This window comes from Python bivittatus, unplaced genomic scaffold, assembly GCF_059951505.1.
Source record: "Python bivittatus isolate LINGU-HERP-01145 unplaced genomic scaffold, Pbiv_v1 ctg000350_np1212, whole genome shotgun sequence".
Classification (NCBI taxonomy): domain Eukaryota; kingdom Metazoa; phylum Chordata; class Lepidosauria; order Squamata; family Pythonidae; genus Python; species Python bivittatus.
The window spans coordinates 22663381-22687523 of NW_028277074.1; the positions used below are offsets into that span (position 1 = coordinate 22663381).

At 37.8% G+C, this 24143-nt stretch overlaps 1 protein-coding gene across 5 annotated transcripts; it reads left to right on the forward strand.

Moving 5' to 3' along the window:
- The first annotated feature begins 2133 nt into the window (after positions 1–2133).
- On the forward strand, positions 2134–24143 carry UBASH3A (ubiquitin associated and SH3 domain containing A). Of its 5 annotated transcripts, none has more exons than XM_025170922.2 (15): positions 2149–2258; positions 3468–3680; positions 4351–4404; positions 8115–8301; positions 9135–9333; positions 9694–9863; positions 11077–11285; positions 12392–12509; positions 13624–13732; positions 14088–14210; positions 16072–16164; positions 16841–16985; positions 21466–21572; positions 22466–22572; positions 23725–24143. In XM_025170922.2, the coding sequence occupies exons 4-15, from the start codon at positions 8212–8214 to the stop codon at positions 23860–23862; spliced, it is 1608 nt and encodes a 535-aa protein (XP_025026690.1). In that variant the 5' UTR covers positions 2149–2258; positions 3468–3680; positions 4351–4404; positions 8115–8211; the 3' UTR covers positions 23863–24143. The 5 variants fall into 5 exon arrangements, with proteins under 5 accessions (XP_025026687.1, XP_025026688.1, XP_025026690.1 ...); XM_088144704.1 differs by lacking the exon at positions 2149–2258 and adding an exon at positions 2441–2617; XM_025170919.2 differs by lacking the exon at positions 3468–3680 and having other exon boundaries at positions 2134–2258.

The following is a 24143-nucleotide window of genomic DNA, read 5'->3' on the forward strand; positions in this document are numbered from 1 at the left end:
TCAAACTCAATGAGTTCAAAACCTGTTTTGAGCAGTGGAAAAAACATCTCGATAGGTGTATTGCATTAAACAAAGAGTACTTTGAAGGTGACTGAAGTTTGAACATGTAAAAATAAATACATGATTTTTTATAAATTCCAGGTTTTTTTAGGTCCCCCCTCATACTAATTAAAAGTCTTGGCCCATGACTCGTCAGCAGGGATGAAATAGTATTTTTCTTCAAATTCATAAGTGGAATTTTGAACCAATATTTTCAGAAAAACTTCTGCTCAGAAATAGAATGCAAGCAGGATGTCCTGTTTCCTGTTTAAAATCCTGGAGAACAGTTTGTCATATCAGGGAACATTAAACCTTCCCAACCTGGTTTGTCCATTTGTCTTGGCCAACAATTTCCATTAGTGGCAGCCAGCAAGATTAACTGTTGGAGATTATGGAAAATATACTGTACTCCAAAATATCTGAATGTTCTACATGCAGATTCTGACCTACCATAAATCAACTACCTGAGTTTAATTACAGTGATTGAACATAGAATGGACAGTGTGAAGTGGTGGGTAAATACCCCCCCCCCAAAAAAAACCCCCACAGTCCAACTAAGATTATACATCAATGGTCAAAAAGCTTATCTACTGTGTAAAGAGGAAGATACAGTGTTTTGGATGAAGTTATATTTCCCCTGAAAGCTTCTTGACTTAATTCTACTTTTACTTTTACTTTTTATAAGCTTTGTCATTAGCTTTGATGAGAACACCAATTCCTAGAATTGTCAGAATTTTATTCCTTAAATAATCTCAGAACAACTGTGATTCTTAATTATAGAGTCACTACTGAAAATTCAGCTAGAACACTGTGGAAGATAGCAGTACATAAATGTTTTAAAAATTAGCTATCCACCTCACTTAAGTCATTTAGGAGCTTCTGGAGAAAAGCTTTAGGATCAAGAATGGGAGAGAAACAAAGTGAGACCTAGCTCTTTAGGAATCTTATAGCACTATCCTACAACATGTTACTTCAGCAGTAAGCCCACTGGTTTTAGTAGAACATATTATCAAGTATGTATCTTAAGACTGCCATGACACATTCTTCTTTGTTTTCTGTTAGCTATTTTTTTTCAGGGGGGGCTTGTTCCTTGGATTTTTGTGGTTAAATTGCTAATGTTTTGAAATGTTTTATTTCATTTTAATATAAGTTAGTTATTTTGTCTGATTTTTGTTACTGTGCATTATTTTGATCCTTGTTTTTTAGAAAGAAAGTATACTAATAAAATAACCTATCAAAATAAACTGTCCATTTTTCATTATATTGCTTAACAGAAATACACATTAATATATAATTCCTGCTGGCTTAAACCTGCTTTTGAATAAATGAATAGGGTCCCATAATGCATTGGATTTGATTCCAAAAAGGTGCTTCAGAACATACAGGGATAAGAATGTAGCACCCATCTGCAACTCTTTAAAGCAGCCACATCTTTTCCAAGGATTGTCTGGGTGCACTCTGCACGTGCCACATCGTTCCAGGAAAAGAGATAGGTATTTTAAATGCTTGCAGACAGATAATATACTGCATTTGTGTTCCTGAACACTTTTGGGGAACTGAATCTGGACTGCTGGACAGTTTAATAAATAAAATTACAAATCTGGAAACACTGGCATGTAGTAATGTGGAATGTGGATAATTCATTGGTAATTCATGCTGAAAAAGAGCCAGTTTGGTACAGCAGTTTAAGACAACCAGCCTAGAAACAGGAGACCACGGGTTCTAGTCCTGTCTTAGGCAGAAAGCCACCTGGGTGACTTTGGGCCAGTCACTCTCAGCTGTAGGAAGCAGGCGATGGCAGGCCACTTCCAAAATCTTGCCAAGGAAACTGCAGGAGTCAAGACTGATTCAAAGGCAAAATAATTCATACAGAATCTGCTGCTGTGTACATAGCCATGTACTGTATATCAAAATTTTGCTTTATTTTTTTCCCCCTTTTCAGTCTGCTTACTGTAATAATTCTAAGAACCACAGCATTCTGTAAAAACAGGATATCAGCTTGTGTCAAAAAGACTGAAAGAGGTTTTGAGGGTTTGATTTTATCTTAGCAGACTCTGCCTCTCTACTCTTTCTCTATCCACACATTCACAGAAGGGAAAGGAAGACATGGCAGCAGCTGAGACACAGCTCTATACAAAGGTCTTAAACAAGAAAAAAAACAGAAGTACCGATTCCTTACTGGAGCCTCTCTTGGCCACTGGCTTCTCTGTACATACAGCGTAAGTACAGTTATTATCACATTGCCACAGAAATCCTCTCTTCTATGTTTAGAAAAGCTTATAACCTAGAAGGCCACATGGAACCATCCATGATTCATCTGTAGCACAGCATCTCCTTTGGGATCAAGGCAAGTTCAGTTCTTAGATACCACAAAGGATATGTCTTTGTTTTTCAGGCTAACCTGCTGAGGAACATTATTTGGTGCTGTTGTAAAGTTCAATCATAGTATAATCAACTGAAGTAAACCTGGACCAAAACAAAGCAAATAAAACCTTTAAACTGGAGATTGTTTGGGATTCATTGAGGCTAAATTCCTGAAGAAACAAGAATTCTGGAAGATTTTAAAACTCTTGTGATAGTAAGCGAATTTTTGTAGAATTTGTGATCCTGTGGGGACTCTTAGGAGCTACAGATAAGGACTAGACAGCCCCTTGAATTTCCCACAGCAAACAGGCAATTAAGTTAAATGACCTCCTGTACAACGTCCTTTCCAACTTTATGATTTTAGAATTCTAGGGGTGCTTTCTCTGATTTCCTTTTGTTCTTAGCCAGCCAATTTCTACCATTTAAATCAGAAAGTGCTAGCTTTTATGATGCTAAGGAGCATACAAGGCATTCAAGGAATGCAACATATAAATTGTATTTTTGGCTGTCTTCTAATGAGTTTGCTCTGATGAATTACTTCTTGCTATGCAGATAAAGTTTTAGGAATAATTTCAATAGCAAGCTTTTATTAAAGGCTTAGGAGCAGGCTTGGGAGGAACAATTTACATTTTTCATGCACTTAAACATAATGTAAGGGCCTCCTGGATGGTAACTCATGTCTTTTCTGAGTGGGGCCACAAGCTACATTTCCTGATTATTTCTCCTGGCAGGCAGATATTATTTTGCCCCTTCTTTAGCTTGTAAATAGTTGCATGTCCATGGGCTATTTCCATTGTTTCTTTTAATCAGTATGTGTTTCATCATTGGATTTTTACTGTTATTTTTGTATAGGTTATAATAGCTTGCTTGTTGGTGCAGTTGCTGCTAGCCAGCCTCAGTATTTTGGGGTAGAATGGCAGGATACAAAGAGATCCTAAATAAATACAATTCAAGAGGGCTGCAGTATTTGGAGGATTAATCATTAACGGATGCAGGCCTCAACCTTATTATTCCTGGGAAGGTATCTAAGGAATGAAAGCTTCTTTGGTTTTTCTCTTCTGAAGGCAGGGAGAGAGCTCCAACTTCAGAGGGAGAAACCCCGCTGCACAAAAGCCTCTAAAGCAGGTTCATTCTGACATTAGGATTCAACATCAAACAAGGGCTAAAGAGGCATGTCAAAGAACTCATTAAGAATACTGATGGGTCCATTGCATCCAAGCCCCTTCTCTCTCCCAGTCACACTTACAAATGAGCTGCTAATCTACATCAGCTAAGGAGTGAGTCTCAATTAATTATATCTTATTTATTCTAAAGGTGGAGATTCTTTTTAAAAAACACTGACCAGGAAGGAGGAAATAAATGTTTTAAAAATTGCCTAATGTTATGCTACTGCAGAATTTTAATAGGAATCAAGTTTTGTCTAAGGCTTAATGTCATAAGTTTGTAAAACCACAAATAGGATTGTTTTGTACAATCGTTTTTTGATAGATCAAGAAAGGGAGATCTAATTCTCCAAATAACCAGGGCACAGGTTTCTAAAATTCAATTATTTTTAACACAAGTGTTAAATTCTTACTTGCCTGTCATTACAAGAGGAAATATCTAAATGGTGAGTGTTGTCATGTGTAAAAACAATCTTTAAACCTAGAGGAGCTGAACTGGAGAATTACTGTGGATTCATGGGCAATTGTATTCAGATTAACTTTGTTATCATCTAACAAGACAGTTTCCATCCTTATGCCAGTCCAGTTGAAAAGACAGAAAAAGCTAATGGCTTACTAAAACACTCTTGCGTGTGCAAGAGTATTTTTAGCACCAGGGTTTGAACTTAGTGATGTTGTGTGTTCAAATAGCTCTACATATGGCAAAGCCAAAACATTAGACACACTGTTTAAACATCATTTGTCACTTTCTTTGCTCAAAATGGGTATGTGGTTCTTTCCTTAGATTAAAGGCATTGGCAGCTACTGGACAAAAGACAGCAGAAGCAGCAATACAATGGTAAGTGCATGGACATACCACCTGGGCAGACTTCCTCCTCCCCCATCCCAAATCATACCTTTTTTGTGTGCAGTTATACAAGTTGATGCTCCAAAGCCATAGCAAACCTGTGGTATATGTCAGTGGAATGAGAATGCCTGGGTGAATGGGTACGTGATGGAGCAGTTTAACAATGGGCCAACTAATGCCGTCTATGTGGCAGATGAGTTTGCTGCCTCAGACTTGTTGCTTATGATTTTTTAGGCTGGAGAAATGGTTGTAAGCACCTGGGGACAAAGTGTGTGTGCTTGTATGTATGTATGTATGTGTGTGTGTGTGTGTGTGTATGTATATATATATATATATATATATATATATATATAATAAATTATCGAAGCATCTGTATGCTATCTACTTCATAGATTCTGTATGGCTTACAGTCATAAAAACAATAGGTAAAAATAACCACAAAAACAATAGGTAAAAATAACCACAATATATTTCATTCTCACACTGCTATCCATCTAAAAGGGATTCTATCCAAAAGTCCTATGGAAGAACATGTTACTGTTGTAACAATGATCAACACGGTGCAGAGGGAAAGTGACAGGAGCTTCCTTAAAGAAAAAAAAGTCTAAAGTTGAGTCTTTGGGTGTAATTATGTGCTAACTCAGAAATGTAAGGTAGGAGCAAAAACAGGTCCATGTAGGGTTATGAAATATGCACTTCCAACAAAATAGCTGATTTCTGCTATGCATAGAAGGAGGGGTCAAGTAGGGAGAATAGGTAGTTCTGTCTTTTGATGTACTAAAGAAATATAATGGGGTGGGGTCTTGAAACTGATTGTAGGAGTAATGTGGTTTGTTAAGGACTAGGGGAATCTGTGGTTTATTGCATGTATGTGTAAAGCAAGACTGCATATTTTCTTTGCTACTTCTGCCTAATGGGGCATCTCCCTCTCTCTTGGAGTGAGTGTTGAGACAGTATGGCATGCTGCTGCTCAGAAATTAGATTTCTTATGCATTATTTCTTATTAAAAAACTCTATATTGTGAAGAGACCCAATTTTTGTTTATGTTATCTAGAGAATAGAGCTGTACACAGTTCAAAAATGATAGGCCTATCTATCTTGGGGCCTTTCCCACTTATATCTAATCAAGGTATGAAATCCCCCAGCAACATCTTTACTCTGCTGGTTCCTAAGAGTTTGCCTTCTCATCCTTTGCCCAACCTTGAGGCAGTCTTCAGTCATTCTTAGCTGTTCCTGTATTGTTTCCCCTCCAAAATTGACAGCAACCAGTAACATTTTCAAAATGTGTCAAATATGACATGTTTCACTGCCCGTGCTGTTGGCATGGCTCAGTCAAGTGATCCAAAGGGGACGGAAAAGCCTAGTCTCTCTTGGCCACTTCAAGGTAGTGTGGACAAGCTCTCTTCCTTCCATTTCCCTGGCTCTCCTCTACTGCCATTTTTCTCCACCCCATAAAAAAGAGCTGGGGAGGTATAGGGATTTGAAAGGACAATACTTTCTTGAAAACAGAAGTGCAACTCTTTCAAAACCAGCCAACTTGACATACCCAGTGGGCTATTTCAAGATTGCAGTCTTTGGCAAGTCAGCTTCTGTGGTTTTGAAAGAGCACTCTTTCAAAATCTGGTGTTTCAGCAAGCCTCCTAATAGCTGTGAGGTGGGCTTCCTGAGTTGGGGTGCTCTGTGCTCTGCACAGTAAAGCAGGAAAGGAGCCTGTCATGCCACCTGTCAAAATTCCCCACCTCTCCAAACCCCCTTCTGTCCCACTCCTGTATTATCATTGGGATTGGTGACTGTTTCCCACTGGCTTGGAGCGTCTCAGAAATAATGGAGGCAACAAAACCAGAAAGTTTAATGAAGCATAGCACACACTCAATATCAGGACACCGCCTTTCAGAAGAGATGCAAAAGAGGTGGGATAGAGATTGCAAAGGAGAAAGCAAACATTTTCTAGTGACTCATGGATAGGTGGACAACAGTTTAATCTGGCAGTGAGGAAAGATGGCTTAGTCAACAGAACTACCAGAAACTAGGGCAGTTCTCCAACATGATCAGATCCTTTAAAAATGTGAATATTAAATGTGTAAACGTAACATTTACAGTTCTGAGGACAAATATGGAATGCTTCTGAAATTGGGGCTTCTTTAAGAGGATCTAACCCAAAGATCTTATTGGAGACTTAGCTGTTGCTGAACCATAACTCTCTACATTTCTTATGATTTGGCCATAGATTCTAGAGATATTGGGAGGCACACCTCAGGAATACCAGGTTGTCTACTCCTGTCTAAGAGGTGGACCTTCAGCACAAACCTTAAGCTGCTCTAGACTGCTAAAGTTAAAACTAAACTTAAATATTTAACTTAGTACTTAAGGGAGCTAATTAACAAGAACCATGTTCTCCTTCTTTTTCAAAGCTATTAGCCTTCCACATGCATTAAAAATACTTGAAGAATAATGGAGATGTATGTTATCTTTTCTGATCTCTACTCACTGAAATTTTTGTATACTGATGTTCAGCTGAATGCAGTTCCAAACAGGAGTGCTAATCTTGATTGTGGACTCAACTGCATTGAGTTAAATAGGGATTTCCTTTCTTTCTGAACTTTTTTTACCAAGGTAGAGAGGGGAGGAGTGCATGATGGGTCCCTCTCTCCACAATATATCCATTTTTTTGCATGCATGAAACAGGCTATTGTTCCCTGCTCATTTCCTTTCATTCAGAATGCATTCCTGACAATTTCAAAGAAAGACATTTAATCCTGAGAAGGACGAACCTCGTGTAATTTTAAACTAGAATCAGCTCAATTCCATCAGTTCCATCAGTTCAATGGACATTTTTGTAACAAGAATTGTGGCTTTAACATCTCTACACGGGAGATATGTTTGGTTCTTAAATCATAGTTAAATCATAGTTTGAAGGAACATCAACAAATTGGCACAAGAGAAGGGCTACTAAGATGGTAAGAAGCTAGAAACCAAGTCCTATGAGGAACAATTAAAGGAGATGGGCATGTCTGGTTTACTGAAGAGAAGACTAAGATATGACAGCAGTCTCCAGATACATAAAGGGTTATCATACAGAGGAGAGAGTTGGCTTTTCTCTATTGCTCCAGAAGGCAGGAACAGAACCAATGGTAGGTTCAAATTAGGTACTAGGAGGATTTTCCTGGCAATAACTTATCAACCAGTGGAATTGTCCTATAAAGTCGTTTGTTTCCATTCAGTGGAGGTCAACAGATAACTATCTGTCTGAAAAGCTTTAGCAGAACTTGCCTTGAGTAAGGGATTGTATTAGGTCACCACTGAGGTCTTTTCCCACTCTACATTTCTATGTGCAATTTCTGACAAGTTGAGGGATGAAACTAGGCTTTATGCAATGTGTCAAGGACCATACTCTAAAAGTGAGTGGGACTAGCATGTATTTTGAGAGGATTAGCAGGTATTTTAAGGAGTGGAATGGATTCTTTAAGGATCTGCAAGGCTTTAGACAACTATTGTGCCCTTCAAAACTATTCTAAAATTCAAGAAAGAGTTGCCTAACTTTTGGCCCTATCCATTCTGGGGAGCTTTGAAGATCTCAGAACGGAAGTCGATAGACCTTATCCAGCCCTGGGTCACTCTTTTTTGCATTCTTTATGTGTCATATGGTACCTTAGCTGAAAAATGCTCATACAACAATGATCCATTCTCCCTTTTAATTGCAGGCTGCATTCTCACTGCAATGATCCTTCTTTAGAAGATCCCATCCCTCAGGAATATGCCCTCTATTTGTGTCCAACGGGCCCTTTGAATGACATTCTGATGGAGTTTTGGAGAGAAAGCAAATGTCAATGTGGAAAAAACAAAGCCCATGAAAATTTCCCACACATCACACTTTCTGACTTCTTCACAGTAAGTTACTTTTGTGTGTGAGATGACAATGACTTAAATAATATCCTGGTATTTCCTATTGTTGTCATCTTCCCTTACTGTGTAAAGCTTAGTGCACTATTCATTGAGCCAAGGATCAAGCTCAGAGGTAATTTCATGCTGCATCTGTGCCAATCTGGGGTTTGTGTCACACTTACTATTCTCACACCATTGAAGTTTTTCCATAGCTGAGCTCATTAACTTCCTTCTCATCTGTGGTGCAGGAGGAAATACTATGAAGATTATTTTGCAGTGTTAGCACTGGAGCTGTGGGGCAGGTGATTTAATAGGCAAGCATTTTTGCCTCCTTAATTGATATGAAGGTGCCATGACACCTTGACATTGTTTTCTGCTGAGTTTCCCTCCCCCCACTACACACCATTTGTACTTTGTCATTATTTTACTGTACTTTTTCAGTTGAGTGCCTTTTTTTCTCTTGCTGCAAGAATAAATGCTGCAAGACAAGGTGGGAAAGTGGGATGGAGTAGAAGAGAATGGAGTGCTGGCTGAATGCTGATTTCTGTACAGCCTTGGTGTCCCACTGGAAGAGTTCCAGTTGGCTCATGGGAAGAACTGAGTATTGCCAGGATGGAAATGGGCAGGAGACTTGTGGGCAGCATGAAAATGCTTCTTGGATTTCAGAAGTGAAACCAGTGGCTGGATGGAAATGATCTTTACTTATTTCAGTTGCTATTTGTCATATTCTTGTCAACTTTAATTTAAAGGCTTTAGTTTTATATATTATATTACACTCAATGGTTAAAAGGGCTCTTTAGATTGTAATGGTAACTCAAGTGTTTTTTTTTCCCCCCCAGTGTGAAGACCAAAAGGTTGATGGCTTATATGAAGCTCTAAAAAGAGCTGGTAGCCAGTTTTCCAGCAGGTTTCCGATGACTATTTCCCTATCACTACATTCCTCCAGCACCTACATTGGCTTCTTTGTTAGTGATGGCCCTGCAAATGTCATCAAATCATTTGCTGCAGCTTTTGCCACAGAGGCTATGGTCTTAGCAGGTAACAATAAGCCAGAAGTCACAACGTCTATGAGCAGAGAAGCAGATTTCTGAGAGGAGAAGCTGTCCTTCCCTTTTCAGTGTCAGAAACAACATTCCCCTTATACCTGAACAGCCCCTTCTTCTATGTAGCTTTGTGAATATTGCAATATGTTCTAATACTTGCACATATGTATTTAACCATAAGAACACAATACCATTTTTTTTAAAAAATGGTCTGTATACACCACTGAAACCAATGGAGCTTATTTCTGAGAGATTGATCATATGCTAGAACACTTTAAGGAATACAAGTCTGGGAATAATATAGTAATAACTGATCCAGCCTTGTAGATACAGTTTGGTTATGCTTTGTCTGCAGATTGCTGTGTGAAGCCTTCAACAAAGCAGCTCCACCTTACTTTAGCCCACAGATTTTATCCTCACCATCAAAAGACATTGGAACAACTGGCCAAATCAATCAACCCTAAGCAAAGCTGCCAGTGGGTGGCAGCGCTCTATTCCAGAGATATGCGCTTTGTCCATTATCAGGTAGGTGTATTACCTGGAATCTGTCCATTTCAGGTTTGCTCTGTTTCTCAGTTCATCCATTTTTCTATCTGTTTTGTAGTTTTTTAGAACAGCACTCAAAAAGGTATATGCATTTTCATACACATACTCCTGTATGTATGTATGTATATCTGCATATCTGCTCGGATCCTGCTATAGAATTATTCAAAGCAATTTTCTTGAATGCCATTTTCTACTCTTTCATTAATATATGGATCTTGTACACTTTCCCCCCCAAATCAACATAAATCATGCATAGTTTTGATGGGAGAACTGCATCATACAATTTGGAAAACTATGAACTTACAGTAGAATTGAGTTTTAGTTCAGGAAATACAAACTTGGTAAGTTTCCACTAAAATGTAAACCAAAGTAATTTTTCCATCACACTTGCATGCCCTGTTTGATAAGTTGCACTCTATTAAAATTAAAATCTATACGTGAATATTTGAGCAAAATGTACAGTGGTACTTAAAAGTTTGTGAACCCTTTTGAAAGTTCAATATTTCTGCATAAATATGACCTAAAACATTATCCATTCTCCACACAAGTCCTAAAACTAGATATAAAGAACCCAATTAAATAAGTCAAAAAACATTATATTTGCTCATGTATTTATTGAGGATTTTTTCTGAATTAAAATTTGAGTCTTATATGTAAAAAGTAAATATGGTACAAATGCATAGAGATCTGAAAAGGCTTTGATTTTAGCAATAATAAGTAATGCATTACTGAGTAATCATTTTGGCTGTCACTGACGATCATTTTGTTGCAGGAGAAAAGTGTTCCCTCCATGATAACAATTCACACAATTAGATTATCACATTTTTACCATGGGTATCACATGAAAAACAGCCTGAGAGCTTTGCTTTCATTCCACACCATGTTTTCTCCTACTATTGATATAATCTGTTTGATTTTGCAGCATTCAAATCCCATCTCCTTCTTCTTAAGTAAATTCTATTGAAATCAGTGGGATTTAATTCTGAAATCAATTTTGGAAATATTCTTAATCAAGCTATGATTTGCTTAAGAATGTAAGAGTGTGGTTATAGTTGTATGTCTACTGTATGAAAGGAAATCAGGTTACTGCATCAAATGAAACATATGCAAATATCAGGTTTTTTTGGATTTCACAAAATATTCTTCACTTGAACACTGCCCTTTTTTTCTTTTTTCTTTTGGCTTCTGAAAGGTCTTGAGGGCCTTATTCCAGTACAAGCCTCAAAACATTGATGAATTAATGCTGAATTCAGGGGATCTTATATATGTTGATCGGTCACAGCAAAATGAAGTTTGTGATGGCTGGACAATTGGTATATCTCACCGAACTGGATGCCGGGGATTTCTTCCTGAAAATTACACAGAAAAAGCTGATGAGTCAGAGACCTGGGTGAAACACAGGTTAGTATTGGTTGGTTGCAAATTTTTTAACTCATCGTTTCAGAGACAGAACCTCACTTGCAGCACCACAAGACAGATAGGTCAGTCTGGTGATTAGGCTCACAGGCTGAAGACTTCCCAATCCTGATTTAAGAGCTTTGTGTGTATATGTGTGTGTGTGACTTTTACCAGTGCTATCCCTACCTAAATGCAGGTCAGCAGAAAAACATACAACAACCACAAGTTTTGCCTCATCCCACTTCAGGAAATATGAGTAACCAGCCAATGAAGAGAATTGGGTCTCAACATTATATTCGTTATTTTAGCATATCCAAGACAGACTCATGGAATCAAAATGAAAATGAACATATTGCCATGGCCACTAAATTGAGAGATAATCTTGTAACTGTTCCTGTACCTTTGACAGCTGAGGATGCTTTTTAATGGTTTTGCTTAAAATAGCTTTGGAGGGGTTTTTTGGTTGTAGGCGCTGGAAAGAAATATTTTGACAGACAGCCTTAGCCATGTGCTCTGAAGGGGAAATATGCTATTTTCTCTGCATAAGATGCAGATTTGTAGATATATAGTCTATTATACCAGTAATACTAAGGAAATGGAGTTCTGCTTTTGAACTTTTTATCACTTGTTACTAAACAGTTCAGCTTTACTATCATTAGCACATTGAGCCCATAATTCTCCTTCTCCTTCTCCTTCTCCTTCTCCTTCTCCTTCTCCTTCTCCTTCTCCTTCTCCTTCTCCTTCTCCTTCTCCTTCTCCTTCTCCTTCTCCTTCTCCTTCTCCTTCTCAATATGTCCTAATGCCAAGACCAAGCTGTGTTGAGTTACAACTTCCATTATCACTGACCATTGACAATATTGGGTGGGTTTATGAAAAATTGTAATCCAACCTATTTGGAGAGTGCTGGATTTCCCTACTTCCCACTTTAATCACAGGAGAGAGTCTTACTATCTATGCAAGCTCAGATTTCTTGGTAAGAACACTGTGTTCCATTTATGATGGAAATTGCTTTTCTGAGATGTGCTATGCCTTAAGTTTGGTCCAAAAATATACGTGATCCTGAATTTTCTCACTGTTTTCTTTTTTGTTCTTTGCCATTTATGTTCCAGAGAATACATTTTTTCTGCAGATGCAGGCCAACTTCCTAAGAACCAAACCAAACCTTGCTTTAAAACAAAGATTCCAAATCCAGTGCCCAGGAATGTAGCCAGAATGCTTGCTCATCAGGTAACTGGAATTCAAAGATCTCGATCTATGGAATATGTGCGAGAATGAAATCTTTGGACAAGTTTAGGTACAAAAAGTTTAGGAATGTTTCCCCAATTTTTGCATTCAGGATTTCTAGATGAAAGAGTAACATTATTAAAATTGCCAAAAGTCAAGGAATCTTATTTTCAGAAGTCAACCAACTTTATCAAAAGTAACCCTAAAGATTTCATTCTATTTAAATATACAGCTTGTAATAAATTCTTCCTGCAAACTGTTTGAGAAAGTATCTTAATTGACTGGTTATGTTCAACCTTTTCCAACCAGATGCTGTCCCAGAGGTGTTTGCCTCTAATTCTCATCACTTACTTTATTTATGTATTTATGTATTTATTTATTTTTCAAACTTATATATGCCGCCCATTTCACTATGCCAGCACTTCCACACAACATGGCATTTTGTGTTAGTTGAGAATTATGGAGATTGTAATCTAACATATTTGGGGGATGGCAGTTTGGAAAAGATACCCTAGACTGTGTTCTTAAGAGTTTAATTACGGTGAGCAAATGTTTTAGTATTCAATAACTATGAGATATAATAATTAAATCTTCTGTGTATCCACAGAGGCACCTGCAGCATGGGATGATTTTGTCAGAATGACCAACCAAATATTGCAACGCCATGATGCTTGCTTCATCATTTGCTCTCCCTTGTCACCTGCTGTAGGTGCCCATGCACCAGATGTCACCTCCTACTTATGAGTTTCTCAGGTCCAACATTTTTTCTGGAGACAGAAAGCTATTCTTGATAGACTTGATTCTAGTAACAGTGTTCTTACTTCATGAAACATGCTACGTTATCATAGTACTCTGAGTGTCACAGGTTTGCTGCATTAATAAAAAACTATTTTAAAAAAATAGTACAGTCTAATGCAGTGTTCTTCAACCTTGGCAACTTTAAGATGTGTGAATTTCAACTCCCAGAATTCCCCAGCCAGCAAAGTTGCCAAGGTTGAAAAACACTGATCGAATGTCATCAGTTTCTATATGAATAACACTTCTGTTCATTTGAACTTCTAATCTTTCAATCTTTCAATAATTTCAATAAGCAGAGTTGTAACATAATTTCTTTCAGCTGTCAGCACAAACCACAACCCAAAGACACATGTTGGTGATTTGCCATGGAGAAAGAATAGATCAAGTGTTTGGGAAATCTTGGGTACAGCAGTGTTTTGAGCCAGATGGTAAGTAGAGTTTAGAGATCTGATATTGCAGGTGTGATCTAAAGCAGTGGATTATGTTAACAGAAATGAACAAAAGAACGATGGCTCATCAATTTTGCATTGTAGTGAAAGAAGATACATGAGCTTACCATCAGTTCCCAAATTTACTGTGAGTTTAAAATGTTTTTCGTATAAATTAATAAAACATCCATTGTTCACCAGGAGATTTTCATGATAGTTTAAGTTTGGAGGAAGGGCTGGGATTATAGCTCTGAGAAGAACCGAGCAACAGTTTTACTAGCAACAGCAGCATGTTAAGATCAACTGGTTAATTAACAAAATTAAATGAAATAAGATTAATGTCATCTTGTTTCAGGAAAATATTATCGACGAGACCTCAATTTCCCCTCCAGTTTACCAAACCGAGATGATTATATTAAAAACTATGAATGTGATCCTCCTTTATCATGCTGTGGCGCATTTCAATCTAGACTGACTGGTAAGCACTTTACTATATTAACTGGCAGCTTAGGAAGCAAAATGAGGAGTTTTAAAATCTCAGAAATTATTATTTGGCTTTTCTTCATATAACATGCAAGCGTGTTTCAGTCTGAGATGATCAAAATGTTACACATGTTCAAAAGTAAAGTTGCCAATGGGACAGGAAGTTGAATCTTACTCCCAGGTCATGTGATACACAGAATTTTGTTTGCTTGATACAGTAGTCCTGCCCCTCAGCAATAATTGCCTTAGGCAATGGCTTCATTGTGCTTAATAGTTGGACTGGCCCTAACTGGTAAATAAGTGCTTTTATATATTGCACTACTATATTTGGTTAGAGAAATACCATGTTTTCCAGACACTTACAGTTCAATTGCTGATTTGCTCAGTTATTCTGTGATAATTGGATGGTGAAACTGCCAAAGAAAGGTGACACTGGGCAGCTCCTCCTAGGTTAAACACCCACAGGAAGACAGAGGGAATTAGGAGGTACAGGTGGAAGGACAGGACTAAGAGAGGCTCAGAGTCCAGGCCTGGGAGACAGGCCTAGGAATGCTTTTAGGGCCAAGGTAAGCTAGAAGTGAGGGTTGGAACCTGTTTTAAAAACCCATTTTTAAAATTATTTAATAAAAGTCAAATTATTCCTTTGTTCCTGTGTAATTAAGTGTCAGCACTATTCTATAGCTTAAATAATTTCTAAACCCGCAAAGGGCAGCAAAACAAAAGGATAAAAGAAAAGATTCCTGACAATGAGGAGGGTCTGGCAACTGTTACTATTGGAAGCAGTGGTGGAATTTGTTGCCATAAACACCATGGACATTATTTGTCCCAGTGGGAACACATGTTAAGATAGTTTCATCATGACTAATTTGGACTATAGTGAAGAGAAATTGATATGGTATTGCCTGGTGCGTTAGAAGAGATGGGGCATCAGATAATTGTTTACCAGCTTAAGTAATCAGGAAGTATCTTCTGGCACTCCTTTCCCTGAAGGCTAAATGCTTTTTCTCTGTAGGGACTTATACTGTGGCATCTTTATAACATCATTCAACCATTGCTGAGGGGATAGAAAATCCATCCTCACTACTATTCTATCAGCACAGCAATGACTGAATGACACTAGAAGGCAATAGAAATCACTAATGAGGGAATGACTAATGTAAAATTTACACAAAATGACCATTCTTCATAATAATAAAGTAAATAAAGTAAATGTTTGTGACTGTTGGTTAACATTATTTAAACTGGCTTTTTCAGTCACATAAAAAAATATTTTTTAAAAAATGTACATCACAATTGTAAACCTCTCTGAACTGGGTATACTTGAAATTAAATCTTAGAGGAGGGTTTTGGTCATAAAAGCCACTATATTTTGGGGAAAATTTATTTTAGTTCTTTATTTTAGCTAACTGTGGAAGAATAATGCCTGAGCAGCCCTAAGTAGAGGAGCATCCCTAGAAACAGTGGAAAGAAATCATGATTTTATTTCATATTCATATTGCATGGATATGTATGAATGAATATTCTTATACATCAGGCATTATAATTTTTACAAAATTATTAATGATCTATATATTAAAACCAAATTGTCGTGAAGACTCTAGTAACTTCTTTTCATTCTGAAAGGGTTTGTGTGTGTGTGCTCGTGTGTGTGTGTGTGTGGGGGTTGTATATATGGAGAGGAAGGCATCCACTGAGTGTCCACATTTAAACTGTACAAAACTCAATCAAATGTTCCCAAATTGATTGTATGAAGCAATTTCAACTGATATGCATGAAAATGTATTAATTTCCACTCATCCCTTTTTTGTGTGGAAAAAAAAAAAAGAAAATCAATATTTTCTCCCTCCTACTAACAGGAGAAGCCTTGCTAGAAAAAGAAGTGATTGTTAGCTGTGTATACTCTTCTCCAGCATTACACTGTATTCAAACTGCTCAGCATATATTAGAAGGTGAGTTTTTCTAATATAGCAATTGTTTTATTGATTGCCCAAGGCTTGCTGGCATTTGTCCTCGAACCAATTTTCTGCTCTTGTTACCACAAGGTAACTTCTGTTTCTCCTACCTAGCATAATTCAAATTCTATCATCCAGCCATCTCTGAAGGTACTTTAATGTTAGGATTCAAAAGATTGGAATTCAAGGAAACTATTGCTCTGACAAGAAATCATATTACTCTTTCAATATCATGGCTGCTAATAAAAGCAGCTTGTAAAAGAATATTGTTGATACATCATTTAAGCATTCCTCCCCCAAATCATTGTGATTGGAGCTCTGCCATAAAAATATGCCTTCTCCTGTCCCATTCCCCCTTTTCCTTTTATTGGGGGAAGGGAAGGGGGCAGGAATGTATCCTTTTTAATTAGTGAATTGGAACTTTCAAAACCATCTTGCTTTACTTTCACTTGCTTCAGAGAAGATCCATTTTAGATCAAGTCTACACCTTTCAAGCAGTCATAGTTTAGATTCATCTATGATTTTCTTTCCTTCTTAGATTTTTATTTATGTATTTACTCATTTATTTGAATTTATAAGCTAAATTAACTAGATGTTTATTGAATGAAAGAATCAGATCTGAACAGTGGTCTGGATTATTTACTTTATAGATTTTTTTGTTTTCCAATTTCAGGACTTCAGATAGAACAGAAAGCTAAAATTCGGATAGAACCTGGACTCTTTGAATGGACTAAGTCGGAGACAAGCACAGCTGCTCCCTTTTTTATGACAGAAAAAGAACTGACTGAGTTCGGTTACAGCATAGATACCACATACAAGTAAGTATTGGCAATCAGAGTATGTTTCTCAGATGCTGGGTCAATGTAATGGGCAGTAACTGAAGGGAGTTCACCCACCTAAAGACCTGAAAGCCTCATCAAATAGAACTAATCAGGGAGGGTCACTTTACTTGTAGTAAGTGTGTTATCAATTCAATTAGCTAAATATTACATCTAACTTTAAATCCAATCTCTTGGCTTATCCTCACCACCCTCTAACCATGGTGCAAAGATGCCCTGCTAACCCTTCTGATCACCTGCCACTCCCAGTTGGTGACTGGAAGCCCCCTTGATGGATTTTCCTGGACTTATGCCATGGCTAGAGACAGTTGCAACATTGATTAGAAGATGAGCCCAGTCTAGTTTTACTGATCTTGTGTTTGAGTACATAAGCTAAGGACAGTTATCCCTTGCTTCTACACAACTGAGAATTAGCAGTGAACTGTTAAACAAGAAGACTGTTGCCCATTTATCTTGCTTATATGAGTCCTGAAAGCACTGCACTGATTATAGCTAGAAACAGATGCCATATGAAGAATGCATTTGAGCTGAACTCTCAGCATGCTTCTTGAATTCTGAAGGCTTATGTACACTGCTCTTGTGCATACAGTTTCTAGCAATAACCAGTGCAATGCCTTCCTGATGAAGCAGCAATGCCAATGGCTGGTATAAGCAAGCAACTGCCTTGTGCAAGGGAAAGGCATTATTCATAAATCAAAGTTCAATTCGAAAGAGGCAAATGCCAATAACTCTCAATGTGGAATACAAAGCTGTTAAGCTATTTTAGGTAGTCTCTGTGAGGATTTTAAAAAGAAACAATTAAGAAGCAACTTTGGGGGAAAAACCAAGAGCCACACTGAACAATGCAACAAGATTTTTTTAAGTTAAAAACCAAGCAACTTAGATTCTATTTAATGTGCTTTCAAATAATTAATATCATATATGTTGATATGGACCTAGTACAGCCAGAAATTCTTTATGTGTTTTCTACAACCAACCCACTGTTTCATTATTTCCCACAGCAACGTAATTCTGTGGTTCAGTACAGTTTTTGAACATTTGCAAACCCACAAACGGAACAGGAAGTAATGTTAGGAGCTTGACTGATGGCAGCAAAGTACATTTCAGTTTTGAAATATGTATGATACTGATGCTGAAATTGTGAAAATTGTTTAGAAGACAGAAGTGGCTTGGGGTTTTTTGGTTAAGCATATATAGCAATGGAAAAGACAACTTTTACAATGAATTATTTTCCTTAGCAAGGTTATTAGTAGCATCATTTTGCTTTTATTTTTGTCAGAATCTTGTTTTAACAATGATGCTACCTGAAATGTTTTCTGTAATAATCTTTATGTCTTCTGAAACTATATAAGGGGTGTGAGATAGACAGGATGTAGTTGAGAATACTGTTGTCTTCTCTTCTTGTTTGTCATCAGAACTGAAAATTCAGTGTCAAATTATATATGACATTAAAAGTATATTTGTATTTAATTTGTAGTTTTTTAAAAAAAAATTGTACCAACTGGATATTTCTTTCCAAAACAAATGCAAATTTCAAGGAATAAATATTTCTCATAATTGCAACCAATAAGGAAAGGGTTAAATTCTTTTCCTTGAAAGATCTGCATATTAAATGCGGCCACACATTTAATGTCACATCTTATTCAACCCCAAAAATATATTACCTGTACTGTACACATAAATATACTGTTTTTGAAGTATTATAATAGTGTTTGGTAGACTGAAACGTTGTGTTAGTTGTTCACTTGCTGGTTGTGCTTTTGCTCAATAGCTATTTGGCAAGGGAGAGCAAGGGGGAGGCATCTGTTTTGTTGTTGTTCATCAGAGGAACATAGAGATGGAGGAAAATGCTTTTGTGACCTTCCTGAAAACAACAAGAACTACACACGGGCAGGCCGATTGTCCCTGTGGAAAGAGGGTGAAGGGGCTAAAGGCAAAACTGTTCACCTTCTAGCTTATCAAGGAAGATGGGAAATTCTTGAATTGGACAGGAAGCACTTCTATAAGGACACCAAGCACCAAAAAACCTCCTGGAAGATAGAGGAAAGCCAAGTGGATGGGATAGAGAAATGGAGGAATATGACATAAAAGTCCAAGGCTGTCAGGAAGAGCTCTTACACTTTGGAGCTTCAGAATAATTTTAAGAGTTTCACTGTTGATGACCTTTCTGGATCCATGGATGAAGAGCAGCTGCCACAAGCTTCAGGGACTGAGGAATATAGACTTGAAGAGGGAAGGATTCCTGTCCCTAATCTGCAATATAAGGAGTGGTGGATGGTGATGATCAGAGTCTCCCTGCTGAGAAGGACTGAAGCCACAATCTGTTGACTGGATAGTCTATCAAGAGGAAATTGCTGCCTTCCCGGAGCAGACATTTGGAGTGTTCCAGAAAGATTCCCAAAGCTCATAAAATATTCCTTTCTACTGATCCATGGGGGAACAAATGCAAGGCACTTGATGATATTGCAAGGGACTATGAAGCTCTGGGCAGAAGAGTGGCTGAACTGATGGTACAGTTGCTTTTTTTTTTTTTTTTTTACTCCTTTCTGTCAAAGGACATGATCTAGCAGGAGAGAAAATACTGAAATTGAACAAATGGCTTGGCAGATGATGCCATTTAGAATGGTTTGGATTCTTTAATCCTAGAACACATTTCTGATATGAGGTATGCTGGCAAGTGATGGACTACAAAAGAGATGGGCTACACCTGACAAAAAGAGGAAGCATGTGTCTGGAAGGTGCTTTGCAAACCAATCCAGAAAGTTTTAAAGTGAATTCTGTAGGGGTGGGAGAAGAAAGCCCTGAAAATAGTGTAGCATCAAGTACTGGGAATGGAACTGGGGGGCATATGCAAAGTGTGGAGGTATCCAATAATGAGCATGTAAAGAATAGTAAGGAACAGGTCAAGTTATATTACCTAAGGATCCCTGTACAAAAAATATGATGAGCAGCCAGGAATAACTGGAAGCCTTAATGCAGGAAGGTGAATGTGATTTAGCAGACATTACTGAAATCTTACAGGATGAAACCCATGAATGGAAAGTAAGGAATGAAGTATGTCACTAATCAAAAGGAATAGACTACATAAAAGAGGAGAAGGGGTGGCCTCATATGTGAAGGAAGTGCACATATTTTTTGAGATCCAGGGATTTAAGCACAAAGATCCAGTAGGGAGTATTTGAGTAAGAATATAAAGGAAGACAAAAACAAAGATATTTTTGTGGGGTGTGAATAATAGACTGCCAAACCAGGCAGAAAACCTGGATAATATCCTTCTGGACCAAATTATAGAACTTTTAGGAAAGAAAAAAACAGCAATAAGTAATAATAATCTTCAGGAAAATCAAGTAGCCCAAGACTGCAAGATCCTAGCAATTCTTCAGTGCTCTTCCTACTTTATTTTCCAAAAAGCTGAAGAACAGATAATAGGATTGGCTCTCACTGATCTGCTCTTAACCATGGGGAAGAGCTACTTGAAGAGATTAAAGCAGTAAGAACATGGAGAGGAAGTGACCACATTATTTTAGAGTTCAATGTATTACAGAAAAAGAATTTGGAGCATAATTTTACATGCACCCTAGATTTCAGGACAGCCAATTTCAACAGCTGGAGCTTGTATCATTGCAGCAGCCCAGTGGATGAGAATCCTACATGTACAGACATATAGAAATGCATATGCTGCTTCCTCCATTGAAGACCACTTGTATGAGATCTCCATATGTACATCAGGAAATGCACAAAATCTAAATCTAAATTTGAAGTTCAGTCACATATGGTCCCTAAAAGAGTTGGATACAGCACCAGAGTCCTAGAAGTTGCCATCAAATTAGCCATTTTAATATGCTATAATAGAAAAGATATGAAAAGTGTATTAACTGTATTTAAAACAAATGTAACTCAATGTTAATTAAATGCAAATATAATTTAAATTACACCAAATCTAGATTTTTTTCCCCCTGACCCCTGGCACTTCTTTGTTCTTCTGGTTGAAGCAAGGTCCTAACGTAAAAGTCAAGTTTGGCCATTCACTCTAAATCTAGGATGACTTTACAAGCCATGATGAGAGATCGTTGATGAAACAGGATCAGTATTCAAATGATCCAGATTTAATAGTTCCTACAAGCCAAAGACATGCATCTTTTTATAAGTGGAAGCAGGGTGATTATCCAAAATATTCCAGATCACATTGCATAAGACAATAGCACTGGGATGGGGGGGAGGTTGGAATTTATAAATTTATAAAAAATGTAAGACAAATATCAGTTTTATTCTGTGTTCCACTGAAATGGCAGACAATTGTGCTGCTAATTTTCAGAAGCAAATCCTACTGGGTTTCAGTAGCACAATCATAGGGTCTCTACCAGCAGCTGTAAAAAAGAGCTGTTTGCTGGCCAAGGACTCCAATTATCCATTCCTGCTTTAAGTCAAATTCTAACCAAGTGGATTGTTTTGTTAACAGATGTAATTGCCCTTTCTCTTCCCTGATGCCAGCTGAAGGCTATGAGGACTATGTTAACAGATGCTCTGCAAGTATAAAACAGATTGTTGATACTTGTGCAACTGAAGGTAAATCTTTATTATCCTTTAGCCAGTGATTAAAATGCAAGCAAAACTTTTCAGGAGAAAATTCTTCTCTATTGGGATAGGCAACTATCTTTGACTGCATGTGACCCCAATTTTGGGCACCCCAAGATTGTGCCACTGAAATTTGGTGGTGAATCAATGATAGCAGTGTGTTTTCCTTCTAGTTTTTGTCAGGAAACAGAAGAAAATGAAAGAAATACTGGTACATTAAGTCTCTGATAAGCTTAACGTATCTAGAACTGTGAGGAAAGAAAACAAGAAAGAAAGGAGTTAAAATCCTCCAGCCTTTCACAAGCCCCATTAAGTCACTGCCTGAAGACAGGAAGGGAGATGACCTTGGCAGACATATGCAGGAGCCATTGCTGAAGCAAAAGGGGCTGAAGCATTTTTTAAACCCAAAACAAGGTAACATTTGGAAGCGGCCCAGGCAGACACCTCCCTGATTCACTGGAGTATAAGAAGGGGGAGGAGGTCCAGCACAATCAGACATGCAAGATTCTGCTGTTACAGCCAACCTCAATAAAAGCAGTTTTAGCCTTCCTGTGGAGTTGATTCCCTAGTCTGGTCTACCGAGTGGGACTGACACTGCACCATTGACTGTGACTCTCTGTCTCTTAAATAATAAGTGTGACCCACAGTTGCCAAAAATCTGCCCACCTATCTCTCAGAGTATAAGAAGACTAGAATGTGCAGGACTCCAACTGCTCTCAAAGTTCATTTTGTGCTCTCTAAATGTATTAGGATTATAACTTCCAAAATTTCCAGCCAATACACCCAATATTGTTCCAGGCCACAGACTGGGGAAAACAAGTCTAGAAGAATTCATATCCAGTACCTTAATATGACACTCTAAGATACCCCATTTCTGACTATAGGCACCATTCTGATTATTGGTCATTGCTCATCCTTGGATTCCATCACACGGCCATTACTGGGTCTGCCGGCCAGGGAAAGCAGTGAATTTGCTGAGCTTGTTCAAAGGGTAAGACATTGTACACTTGCCTTTTCTTTGTTCTTCATAATTTAGGAATTTAACATTGTCAATCAATATTTTCTATATTTATTGTTCAGACTTCACCAACTAGGCGCCCTTCAGAGATTTTGAATTACAGGTAGTCCCCGGGTTAAGAACATCCAGTTTACAGACCCATATTTAAGAATGGAGCCTATTGTAGCAAATTTTGAATTAAGTACACAATGATTCGTGTTAAATACACAATGGTTTGAGTTCATTACACAATACTACTTATACAATATTATACAATAATACCGTTCTGGCTTACATGTAAATTTGGCTTAAGGACAGACCTTGAGAACGGAACTCATTCTTATACTGGGGACTACCCATACTAGAGTTTGCATCGTTCCTAGTCTAATACCTGTGTAGTCTGGAGGTTAAGGAGGGCTAAGAGAACTTGGGTGTATCTGTTTATTTTTCAAAACGTGAACAGCTGCTTTGTACTAGATCAAGGTATCTGTCCATCTTGCAAGAAATTCTGAGGACTTCAGGCAGAGCTTTCCTCATGATTTCTTACCTTACCTTTTAGGAAACATCAGGCATCACACTTGGGAATTTTTGCATTTAAAGCAAGTGTTCCAGCACTGAGCAATGAGCAGTCCCTTCTTGTTAAAGGGATAGAGACAGAACAAACTGGCTACCAGCATCTTTAATGAAATCTTTTAATGAAAATATACAAAGGAGCCCAGTGTATAAGGTCCTGCTTTATATTGCTGATGTAGCTTCCTGATTCATCTCTTTTTCAGATGCTGCTTTTTCAGATTAGTGATCCATATGCAGACCTCAGAGGACTCCCATGTCTCTTCTGCTCCCCAAATTCCTCCCCATGCACACACAAAGCTGTGTGCTAGAGAAGAGTGCATACACAGAATCGCCCCTGTATGCCTTCTTGCCTCAAACTTCATCATAACTGCTGGGCAGGAAACAAGGTTACAGTTTCTCTTTTCCCTCCAGTGATCTTTAAAAAGTCTCAAGTGCCTAGTCCTTAGCTCTCATGGATAATGAAAACTACTTGGTTGTATCATCATGTTGGCATATATAGGTCATCTTTCTGTTTCTCCCCAAATAATTTGGATAGCCCGACTCATGCACCTCTTGAATTCTCTGTTTTATTAGGTACCTTCTCTGGCCATGTGTTTCTGCAAAGAAATGAAAGAGGAAAAAAGATGGCAAATGGTTAACCCGCCAGTTGAAATGTTAACTCATGGAGCAAATACTGCATTTAACTGGAAACAAATCCTTTTGGACAATTAAACAATAACTGAATTTATATCTGGAGTCTCATAGCCAGAAAAACTGCACTGCATCTATTTTCTTGGGCTAACAGCCAAATCACTGTTCTGAACTGGCTTTCATAGAAAGCAACAGCCTCACTAAGGTTCGTGTTTGGAACTTTAAGTAAACCACATTGACAGTTTTTTTCCCCTTCTTTTTTAAATAATTCCATGAGGAGGACCAAATGTACTTTTTAACTATATTTAAAATTTAAATTTAGAATGTACATTTTAACTACATCTAATCCACAATAAATATGT